Source organism: Excalfactoria chinensis, chromosome 2, assembly GCF_039878825.1.
Source record: "Excalfactoria chinensis isolate bCotChi1 chromosome 2, bCotChi1.hap2, whole genome shotgun sequence".
NCBI lineage: Eukaryota > Metazoa > Chordata > Aves > Galliformes > Phasianidae > Excalfactoria > Excalfactoria chinensis.
In genome coordinates, this window is record NC_092826.1 from 140,057,074 (window position 1) to 140,068,880 (window position 11,807).

Below are 11,807 nucleotides of genomic sequence, written 5' to 3' on the forward strand. Positions count from 1 at the left end.
GGTGCGTTGTACTCTAACCAGCTAGGCTCCCTTCCCGGGGCTGCAATATGTAATTAATATTTGTTTCCTGAGCTGACAGCCTGGGAAGCCTGAGTGGTGAACTGGCAGAGAAGAAATAATTACAAAGTAGAGGGGTACCAACCTGCCAAGCATTGTAACACCCCTCCTGGAGAAGAGACGTGACTTTTCAGCAGTCACATAGTAGGGAAGAAAGCCAGTTCAAATCAAAGGCACAGCTGCCATTTTATTGGGATGATGAATTCAGTTGCGGAGTAACAAATCCTGTCAGATCTCCAGGACAGAGGAACAGCAGGAGAAAAACGTTAGAGCAATATGTAGATGGAAAAAACACAACCCAACAGGCTGGAAAAAATCAGAATGAGAAAGACAAGAGTACCCAGGCTGCTTTGTGACCTTAAAATCATAGAATGGCTTGGGTTGGAAGGGACCTCAAGGATCATCAAGCTCCAACCCCCCTGCCACAGGCACAGCCACCAACCTCCACATTTAATACTAGACCAGGCTGCCCAGGGCTCCATCCAACCTGGCCTTGAACACCTCCTGGTGTTTCAGCACCTCACTGCTCTCACAGTAAAGAACTTCCCCAGTATCCAACCTCAATCTCCCCTCCTTCAACTTAAAACCATTTCCCATTGTCCTGCTGTTATCTGCCCTTTCAAAGAATTGACTCCCCTCCTGTTTATAGGCTCCCTTTAGGTACTGTAAAGGCTGCAATGAGGTCACCCTGCAGCCTTCTCCAGGCTGGACAAGCCCAGCTCTCTCAGCCTGTCCTTGTAGGGGAGGTGCTCCAGCCTTCTGATCATCTCTGTGGTTCTCCTCTGGACCCTCTCCAACAGATCTCTATCTTTCTTGTACTTGGGACCCCAGGCCTGGACACAATACTCCAGATGGGGCCTCACGAGAGCATGGTAGTGATGCCAGCATGGGCTGTCCCAAGAATGCTGCAGCTCTGGATGGTTCCATACAGCATCGACCCAAGGGGGATCAGAGATGCTCTGACCAACCTACACAAGAGGTACATCTCTCCCCTTCCACACTGCTTTTCCTAAAGAGTAAATGCAGTTCTGTCACACACCTGATGTGCCGTTCCTCTAGCAAAAAGCCACAGTCTATCATCCCATTCCTTTGCTATACTTCCACAAGTTAATTTAGACTTTCTGGAAGGTACCCCTTCAATAAGTCCTGGTTTTATCTGTCTGTAACAAGAGTGTAGTAGTAAAATAGCTGAACAAACAACCAAAGCTTCAACTTTATAACTAGGTTTAAAAGCACTTCCAGATGCTTAAGACATTTCTGGGGCTCAGGTCAAGTAGACCCAAGGCAGCAAGCTCTGATTTTTCATTTCCTTTCCTTCCACAGAATGATCAGGTCTTGGCTGAAGCACTTAAACCACCAATGCTGTCTGGCTCTGAGCTTCCCAGTCAAAGGAACTTCAGTAAGTTACATAACCATACAGATCCAATAGGAGACCTGTGTTGGTAGAGACCTCAAGAAGACTAAAAAAATTCTTCCTATTTTATGCCCCCAAATTTGTAAGATACAAAGAAGAATGAAGAGGAAGGTGCAAATACAAATGCCAGCATTATGAACCTCTTGTTCAGACGATCTCAATTTAATTCCAACCTAGATCACTCCCTTCCAGCACACCTTTACCCACTGACAGACATCCGGCTCCAGGAAAGTAGGTACAGTGACAAATAGATCCCTAAATAAACCTCTTGCACCACAGTTTTAAGTACTGCAATAGCCATCAGGTATGTGGAACATCATAACTTTTTCTTAGGCTAATAGAGATTTTCCAACTTTAGTGATTGTATACTAAAGAACACGGTTTAGTGGGGAAATACTGGGGGTAGGCGGACAGCTGGACTGGATGATCTTGGAGGTCTTTTCCAGCCTCTGTGATTCTATGATTCTGCACTAAGACAGAGAAATAAAACTCAAACACAGGAAACTTCAGGCTATATGTAGGCCTGAATTAACTACTCTGAGTTTAGCCAAGTTAGTTAATTACAGAGAAAAGAGTAATTGGCACCTGTAGAACAGATGAACCATGTAGACAGGGAGGAGCCGGTAGGAACATTAGCAGTGTCACTCTGTGGCTGCAAGAAACCAGTAGGCTGTGAGATTGAAAGATGGCAAAACTTCACAAAAACCAGCATGTTCATTGAGTACATGTTTTTTACGGTCCAGCAGAACCATGAATGGCAGTGCATGAGCTTGGCTTCTGAAGCTCTGTAATGCAGAAGGATGGCATCAATGGCTTTACAAAATGTCTCTATCTCCAGGCAGCACGTTTCTCCTTTAGATTATCCCACTGACAAACACAGAATCACAGAATAGCTGAAGCTGGAAGAGACCTCAAAGTTCACTTAGTTCCACCCGCTGCCATGGGTTGGTTGCCCCCCACCAGCTCAGGCTGCCCAGGGCCCCATCCATAGCCTTGAGCACCTCCAGGGATGGGGCGCCCACAGCTCTGAGCAGCAGTACCAGGGCCTCACTGCCCACTGAGTAAAGAATTTCCACTAAACATCTAGCCTAAATCTCCTGTCTTTTAGTTTAGAGCCATTCCCTCTTGTCCTATCAACACCACCCTGCCTAACTGCCGCCCTTCTCTTGATGTACTCCAGGATGCAGTTGGCTTTCTGGGCTGCAAGAGAACACTGCTGGCCATTGTCCAGCTCTTTTTAAGGCTAGTCTTCAGGCTAAACCTGGCTTCATTTCTCTTTCAGAACTCAGGGCACAATGCTATGTATGCAAGTACATCTAGATTTTTATTTATTTATTTTTAATATAACCCAATGTAAGCTCTCACTTCTCTTGACAGATCTTGCCTCATCCACATTACATACAAACAGCCTGAAGATAAACCCTTAACACACTGTTTGTCAAAACACGTTTAACACTCCAGGGGAGGGAAAAGAGAATAGGGAAGGAAGAACCAGATTAATTTCCATGGGATTACAGAATGGCTTGGGTTGGAAGAGACTTTAAAGATCATCCAGTTCCAACTCCAATTATTATCTGGTTCCTATTATTAGTTTTGCTGAAAAAAAGTGCTTCAAAAGAAAGGGATGAGCTAGCAGGAATTCCCACACCCAAAAAAACACAGCCTATGCCTCAACTGCAAATCTACAGAAGGCAAACAGGGAGAATATGCAAATGCACAATACCAAAAAGCAGAGAAAAAACAGGAGAGGGAGAATTCTTTGTGAAGAATTGTTACAGGATAGGAACTAAGTGCACGGCATAGGCGAGATCCATACAGCTCTGCAGCCGTGCTTAATGTCAGTCTCCCAAAAAATGCAAGCAACGAGCAGTTGACACTCAAGCACGTCGGCAATTCTTCACGCACTAGTTGGCCTAATTTCGGGGCCCATTTGTCTTCCTTTGAGCATGCTGAGCAGAAAGAAAACTTATTACACAGTGAAAAGAAGAAAAAGCAGCGGTGGGAAGAAGCCTGATTATGATTAAAAGGAAAGGTGTGAATAGGAGAGAACCAAACGGATGGGCACAGGCATTGCAGCAAAACAGAAACACCAGGCACAGCTCTGAATGGAGCCCTACTGCTGATGGTGAGGACTAAGTGGATTTAGCCACTGCTGCAGCTCTGTGGATGAGCACTTCTCAGTCAGAGCTGAATGCTTCCAGGGATGATTTTATTCACTTCCTCCCTCAGTACAGAAACACATCCTGAGGGCTGAGAAGGTGTCTTAAAGAAAAAGCCAGGACTTATGTCCCACGTGGCTACAAACAGGACAAATTCTTCCCCTGGTAGATAGCACGGGGCCTGTAATGGAAAAGACTGCATAATAAATCATGGCACTCACTTAAGAGCTGAATTTGACTGCGGCTAAATAAAGGTGGGAGAGAGAGAACCTCCAGCAAGGTTTGGATTCTGGCAGCTTCCAAGCATAAGGATGCTCGGGCTCAGTTTTGAAGCAGCTTCATAACTGCACAGAGTGATTAAGGATTTTATTAAGTATATTTTCCTTTTCGCGTCGAACATGTTTCTTAAGGTTTGAACTGCAGCCACCTGGCCACTTAGGGAATATGAGATAAAAGCTGCTTCTGAACTGTGAATAAAGAAGACTGTGGGGAAATAAAGAAGACTGTGGGGATACAACACGTGGATAACCTGGGGAAGGATCCAGCTGGCGGCTTCAGGCCTCTAAATGGAGGAGGCTGCAAGGGTTGGAGCAAACTGCTGCTGCAGGCCGGAAAAGGTGCACTGTTACCTTACCTGTTCACAGCACGTGCATGGGACTGGCAAATAACACAGGATTCATGGGGGTTTGGCTATTGGGAAAGGGAGAGGGTGGGTATTTTCAGGCATCTCCGCTGACCCAAAGTGAACCTGACCCAGTGGGATCTCCGTTGCTCTGGGTCACACCTGTGCAGCAATGCCACAATGCAGGTGTCCTGCTCTGCAAAGTGATTCCCCCCCCCGAGGTCACCCGCAGGGGCTGCTTAGCTGCAAGAGACAGTGACATTAATAAGGGCCCTGGAGATAACTGCTGCTCAGGTGCCCTGATGCTGCAGGTCACCAGGTATTAATTGAAACATCTGTTCAATGCAAAAAATCAAGGTTGGAGCCACAAATAAACATCCTTTCATCCTTTTAAAAGATGCCCTATAGATTTCAGATCTACAAAGCAGACGTGAAGTATTGATTATTTTCCCTCCTGAAGAAGAACCAGATTTAAATCGATTATTCTTTTTTTTCCCTTTCCCTCTTGATAGGGTGCAATTTCACAGGGGTAAAGATTAAACTACACCAATAGGGAGTTCACACTCAGCATCGTGAGTTCGGTAGGAGCATCCCTGAGCCTGCTGTGAAAGCAAAAGAGGGGGGACAGCAGCTCAGCAAACACATTGGGGTTTAGCTCAGTAAATACATTTGGCCCCAAAAAGATATGGGGCCTTTGTGTTCAGTTCTCTTGACTTTGGGTGTAAGTCAACAATGCCAAATTCTGAAGTCCTGAAGAGATTACCAAAGCAACATCACAGAGACTTTTGTTTGGCCCGATGGTGAAACGCATCTGAAAACAATCCCAGTTCAGATCTGAATCAGAAAATAATCTCGATGCATTTCTAGCACCTGAATTTAAATAGAAAACCAGAAGCGTAAATCTCCATCTCCCAGCAGTTCAAACACTGAATGGATGGTGAGTGACTGCCCTGGGGGTAAGGAACCCACCTAAGGTGACTCACGGAGGAGTTCAGGGCTGTTAACATCTGCTGTTTCAGTTGACTGGAAAAGGGACTTCATTTAAGAAAAACACCAGGGTCTCCAAAACTCACATACAGCTCAGAAGCTGAAGTCTTTATGTCCTGGAAGTACAATGTACACATATAAATTGGGGCTGTAGATAAAATCTGGCACGTTGAGATGCCAGTAAAGCAGCATTAATGTGTGCTTTCCAGCTGCAAGCAATCCACAACGCACATCCTGGTGCACAACACATCCCTTGCTTTATAACCCGACCTACAAAGTGCTGGGCTGATTGCTGATGTCATCAACACTAACTCAGTACCAGGGCTGTAGCAAATCCAGGGCACCACATTTGCACAGCCAACCAACAAGCATGGGATGAATGCTGGAGGCAATGACCATAACTAAAGAAATGTCACACCTGCTTCCGCCTCTTAACCCTACCTGCCGGGTCAGGCTGTGCTCACACAGGTTATTTTTACTTGTGCAGATTGGCAATTATTAAACATAATTGCTCTTGCTATTGTACCTGCTCCCTCATTAGGGTTTGTGCGTGAGGATAAGCAGTTTTAAAGTGATTTATAGCAAAGCTAATAACCAGCAGATGCTTCCAGTCAAGCTGAAGTTTGAGGACAAACTCTTGGCACTGCTAACATCATCCTTATCAGAAGGAAGCTTTGCATTTCTACCTGTCTCTCCAGAAGCCTTTAGGTACTCTAAAAATCCAGTGCTGAAGAATCCCAGTATTGGAAGCCCGGTATTGCCCCATTCAACAAGTAAAAGGGCTGAATAAGAATTTAAGGAGCACCCAGCTGGCTTCTGGAAGCCCATCTGCATCCCATCCCTTCCCCAGGGCATTTTCTGAATGCTAATGAATGAGCTCTCCCTGCATTATGGGTCTTGCAATGTGAAAGGTAAAGCTGGTGCCCGCAGAGATGAATCATCCCAGAGGGATTCCTGGTGGGCAGGCAGGAGGCCAAGCGAGCCACGGGGTGCTCTGAAAGGGAACTGTGATGAAAAGGCCGCTCGTGTCCGACCTCCCTGACATGTCGTTAGCTGTGTTAGCTCTGGATGGAGGCCAATCTGATAGCTGGCATCACTTCCCTTCCCTTCTCATAGAGAAAAACGAAGGGTTTGATCTTCGTTCCACTGCAGTCCTCTGGGATCTCATTTCCAGACATCCCCATGTTGGCTTAATTCCCACCCAAACGTAGCTCGTGACTTCTGGAGAACATCTGTGAGCAGTGAAGCATCAAATGTTCAGCACTCAGCAAGGGAAACTCAGAGAAATCACTGCCAGGGCACAAACAGGCTCAGTAAGTCTCATGGAAGGAGCTGGAGCTTCTGTCCATCTGTCTGTCCATCCAACCCACTTGCTGGCCCCTTCTCCTGCCCTGAGGCATCACAGCATCTCTGACTCGGATTGCCTACATATTTGGACCATACATAGTTTTTTGTTTGTTTGTTTACTCCTGGGTACATTTCTTAGATTTTGATCCTTACAAAGGACTTTCCTTGTCTTTCTAACACAAAATAAAGTCGATGAGACCAGGGAACAGGGTTGTAATAACCACAACCCCTTTTCCAGGCATTGGAACATCCTTCTTTCCATAAGCCAACACAGTGCTGCAGAGATCAGCACAATGTTTCCACCATGTTCATAAAACTAAGTCAAGTTCTTCTCCTCATCAAAACTTGAGTAACAACTTTCCCTTCACACAGATGAACAGACTCCTCTGCTGAATGTGAGCCACTGATCTCACACAGAATGTGACAAACCACCAAGTGCACTCAGATCTAATTAAAATATAATCGTTTTTGTCTTGGATCTCCTTGATCTATACACTGTCTGGAGTCTAATCTCATCTAGTAGTCTCCATCTACAACAAGAGTCTTTGTCTACGAAGTATTCCAAACACTGGTGACTTCCCAGTCCTACAGAATCAGTCACCATAGGATATGGCAAGATTGATTTTCATGAGATCCCAGTCTTTCCAGTTGCTTCTGCTGGAGACCATCTACTAAAGAGAAAACACTATTTATGTCTTTCATCTCCTGAAAACTGTACAAAGTATCACTTAAGAAGACAAGGTACAGTACAGCCCACACAGAGACACAGCAAGGACATGACTGAGTCATGGGCTGAGCACCCGAAGGGCTTTCAGACAGATACTGCACAGAGCAACATTGCCTTGCTCAGCATCCCAGGCTGTTTCCAATTCTGTTTTTTTTTCTTTTTATCTTTTCAGTTCTCATCTTCTTTCTAAGTCTTACAGTCAGTGCCTTCATGACCAGACCCATAATGTGCTCATAGAATCATGAAATCATCAACTATCCCATGTCAGAAGGAACCCACAAGGATCAACCTTACTCCACACTGCACCTCTAAAACCCAAACCCTACATCTGACAGCCATGTCCACACACTTCTTCAACTCACATCTCGGTTGTCCAGCTGCAAAAGGGCTTTTCAACCAACAGTGACCTCAACCTCCATTCTTGGACAGATGTGTGGTCAGAGCCAGACCAGTCGTCCAACTGCAGAAGTGGCTTTGCATCCAACAGTGACCTCGATTTCCATGCTTGGGTGAGTAGAGCACCCAGAAAAGCTGCCCTTCTATGTAATGTTGAGAACAAGAGCAAAAAGTAGCAGCCCCATCCCAAGTCCGCACTGGTCAGACTTCACCTGGGACTGAGCACAGCTCACTTGGCACTGGTATTCAGCTCAGCCCTCTGACTGTCACACCACTGCTGATACTACAGCGGCGAAGGAGCTTGGACCAGATTATTTTTAGAGCACTGTAAAAAGGGAAAAAGGAAGCACCGTATACATCAATACCCAAATTAACAAGCTAGGCAACTTTCTCTGTCCACGGTCCCATCTGCTTTCTGATGCTGAATATTTGGCAACCATCCCTTCTCTTTAAAAACCCCGAGTAGGATTCAGCCCTTTTCATCACACATCATGATCCCAATCCTGGCTGGTTCTCCTGAGCTTTTCTGCAGGTCTCTCAGCTCAGGAAGGAGTGATGTTTATGGTGTGAATCCCCCTGCCGACCTGTTGGAGCAAACTGTTTTCAATATTGCACACACTATAATTTTGCCTATTTTGCTCTTTTCTTTTGTCATGCCCCAAATGAGAGGTTCTTAGAAATATACACTGCTGAAAATAAATGCTCTAAGAATTTATTTCAGTGTTGTACGGAAACAATGAGAGTTTTGGAGTTTCTGAGGGGTAACTGGTGCTCTTAGATGGCCCTATAATGAATGAATGAATAAAACCTGCCATGCATTTACGCTTGGATTAATGATAATCAATCACAAACCCAGCAATAGGTTTAGGTTTTGCAACAAGGCCTTCTTTAAACATGAAATGGGTTATTTCGGTTTAAGTATGTGTATCTCAATGCTCAGATTCACAGTCGATAATCAGATGAAAGAGATGGAGTTACAGACAAAGTGGCTGTCCAACAAGACTAAATTTAATTGTATTTCTTTTAGAATTATCTATCTCCAGCATTTACTTTTAGGATGATAAAGGATCAGATCTGAGTGATTTTACTCCCTTCCTCCATGGTAAAAGCAGAACAAATCTCTGAAGAAAAGCACAGATTACACCAATGCAACGGGTCTGGCCAACTCCGTGAGCTATGAAGGCACACAGAGACCACCAGGGGTTCTGAATTAACCACGTCCCATTTACTGGACACACACTGTGTTATTTGTAGCTCTCTCTGGGCTAGATCAACTCAATCACAGCCCTGAAATGGAAAATCAACCCAACAGAACCCAACAGGAATCACTGTGGATTTGCACAGCGTTGCACATCCTCCCTCCCAAACTTGACTCTTTGCGTCAGTGTTAAGCTTGACCACCACTGGAGGCAGCTTTGCTGAACCACAGCAAGTAACATTTATCCAGTTTCCTTTTTCTCACATCAGTAGATCACGAGAGGGCAAGGTGAAACTTTACAGGGGCAATTAGAAGCCACGGGGCCACAACAGCTTTATAGCACTGAACTTCTCAATCAGCCAATTGTTCTCGTTCAAAGTTTTTTTCCAATGGCAGACCAATAAAAGTTATCACAACAAACTATGCAAAAAAACCTTTGCTGAGCAACCTCAGGTCCCAGAGCCAGGTTGTCACCACCACACAGCTATCTTTTGCTTTAAAAGTAAATCCTCGTTCCTGAGCTCAAACAGAGAAATACAAAACAACAGGGATTTGCTCTGGCACTGAGATGCTTTGGTATTAGTCACCTTGTAGATCAGCAGAGATAAGGAGATTGTAAATCTCTCTAACCCACCGGAACAAACCAGGTGCAGGAAAATCAATGCAACAAAAGAACAGCAAAGCAACCAATAGTTCCATTAAGCCAAGGCAAGGAAGCAAGATAAAGCATAGAACAAGAAAATACTACAAGGGTTGAAAAGGGACCGGGATTGACCCTTGGAACACACCGAGGTTGCAGGTTGTCATCGTTGCAGAGCTTGAGGGTGTGCACTCATCTACAGGATCAAGTGACACGAATGCATGCCAAACTACAACATGCTGTGCAACCAACTCTGCAGGATCCTGACCCAGAGGACCCCTTCGTGCCAACAGCATTTAATGAACTGGGATTTTTTTTTGCCACAAGTTTCAGTGGGAGCAAAGGCTGGAGCAGCTCCAGTAGCAGAGGAGCACTGCTACCTTCTTAACCCCCACAACCTCAGTCCTGTCTGTTCTTCCTCAAAGAAAGTTTTGGTGATAAAGTTTCTTATGTGGCTCACACCAACAGCAGAAGAAAAAAACCATACACACACACACACACACAAAAAAAAACCCCAAACAACCAAAAAAACAACGCTGAAATAAGTCGTTGATTCATAAGCAGGGGAGAAATAAGGAGACACAAGTGATGCAGTGCCAAATCTGGTTACTTGGCACACTCTGAGGCTCAGCCTGGTAGGCTCTGCCCAGTGGCGAGTGGAGTGGCTTAGGTTGTCACTCGCCGAGCAGAGCCAAGGTGGTTGGTGCTGGGTAGTCTTTAAGGTTCCTTGCAACCCAACCCACACTATGATCCTACATAGAGACCTGCGGCCATGCACTGATGGGCAACCGCTTCCCATTCCTATGGGCAAACTCACCCAATTCTACAGGAAGGAAACCCAGATCTGCGGGAAGGAAACTCAGCCACAGCCAGCTTCCCACACAGCTCACTGGATTAAAAAAAAAAAAAGCGTGGAACAAGCTTGGAATTGCACACTACAAGGAAGCAAGAGCTTCAGTAAAATGTTCGGTATTCAGCCCCACTTCTCCACTATTTGCACAGAAAATCAGCTATTGCATGCACCAGCAGAATCAGTCCCATTTGCTAACCCTACAGCATGCTACCAGCTGTCAGCAGTGGGAAGGAAGCAGCACTGCCCATGGTCAGGGACTGGCTAGCATGGAAATTACAAGCAGAAGGGACAGAGGGGGCAGAAAACACATCCTTTGCTTCCAAAGGATTAGAGGATGAACGATGAGGTTGAAGTGTTGGAGAATGGCACTTTGCTGAACTTCGCATGGATGGGGATGGTACCGTCTGGAGCCTCTGTCCTAGGGCACTGCATCCCGTTATTCCCAGTTTGGGGGGGGTACTGCACGAAACCATTGCGCTCCTAAGCAGGAGCGGCAGACGGCAAAGCTGAATGACAGCTGGAGTCGGAGAGAAAGCACTAAAAGCACAATGAATTCCTCGAGCTCCTGCGATACTGTTACTCTTGAAGAGGGAGAGCTCAGGGAAGGAAAATATACAGGAGGTAAAAAAAACACCCCACCACTAACTAAGAGATTGCCGCTTATCCAGCGAAAGGGAAATCCAGCAAACACACACCTGCCTTTCACCGACCGCGCTTCTAAAGTTGCCCAAACTTTGCCCGAGGCGAAAACTCTCCTCCGAACCCCCACCCGCAAAAACAGCGCCCACCGAGTGGGGCAGAACCCCGCGCAGCCCCGCACCGACCGCACTCACCGCGGAGAGGAGGCAGCCGAGCAGCGGCAGCAGGACGCGCAGTCTCGCGGATTGCATGCCGAGGACACCGCGCTCCGCCGAGCTCCGAGCGCTCCGTTCCTATCCTCAGCGCTGCGCTGCGCTCCAGGACGTGCGCTCCCTTTGCGCGCATCCACGGGGAGAGAAAGAGACAGAGAGAGAGAGACAGAGGGACGGAAGCGGCTCCTCGTTGCTCCGCACCGCACCGCACCGCTCCGCCGCCCCCGGCCGCCTCCTGCGCGGGGCGGGGCGGCTCCGCCTCCCTCCCGCCCCAGGTGCCGGCGCTGCTCGGGGGGGAGAAGGGGGGTCCCCTCCTTCCCTTATCCATTTATTTATTTTATTCTCTCTCTCCTTTTTTTTTCTCTTCCCGTCTTCCCCCCTTTCCCCGTCCTTTCCCCGTCTCCTTTCCCCTCCTTTTTTTTTTCCTCTCTTAGTTTTGACATTCTTTCTTTCAACTCTCTTCTTTCATTTTTCCTCGTTTTCCTCCTTCTCCCTTTCTTCCACGTTCCATTCCTTTCCTCCGTTTTCCTCTTTCCACTGCTTCCCTCTTTTTCTC

General features: G+C 46.5%; 1 protein-coding gene across 1 annotated transcript in view; it reads right to left on the reverse strand.

The window, feature by feature from the left end:
* Positions 1 to 11,450, reverse strand: part of VIPR1 (vasoactive intestinal peptide receptor 1) — a 102,673-nt gene extending 91,223 nt beyond the window's left edge. The window contains exon 1 of the mRNA XM_072329814.1: positions 11,234 to 11,450. Coding sequence (XP_072185915.1) covers positions 11,234 to 11,290 — 57 coding nt within the window. The 5' untranslated portion in view covers positions 11,291 to 11,450. The remainder of the gene's footprint in view (positions 1 to 11,233) is intronic.
* Between the last annotated feature and the right edge of the window lie 357 nt (positions 11,451 to 11,807).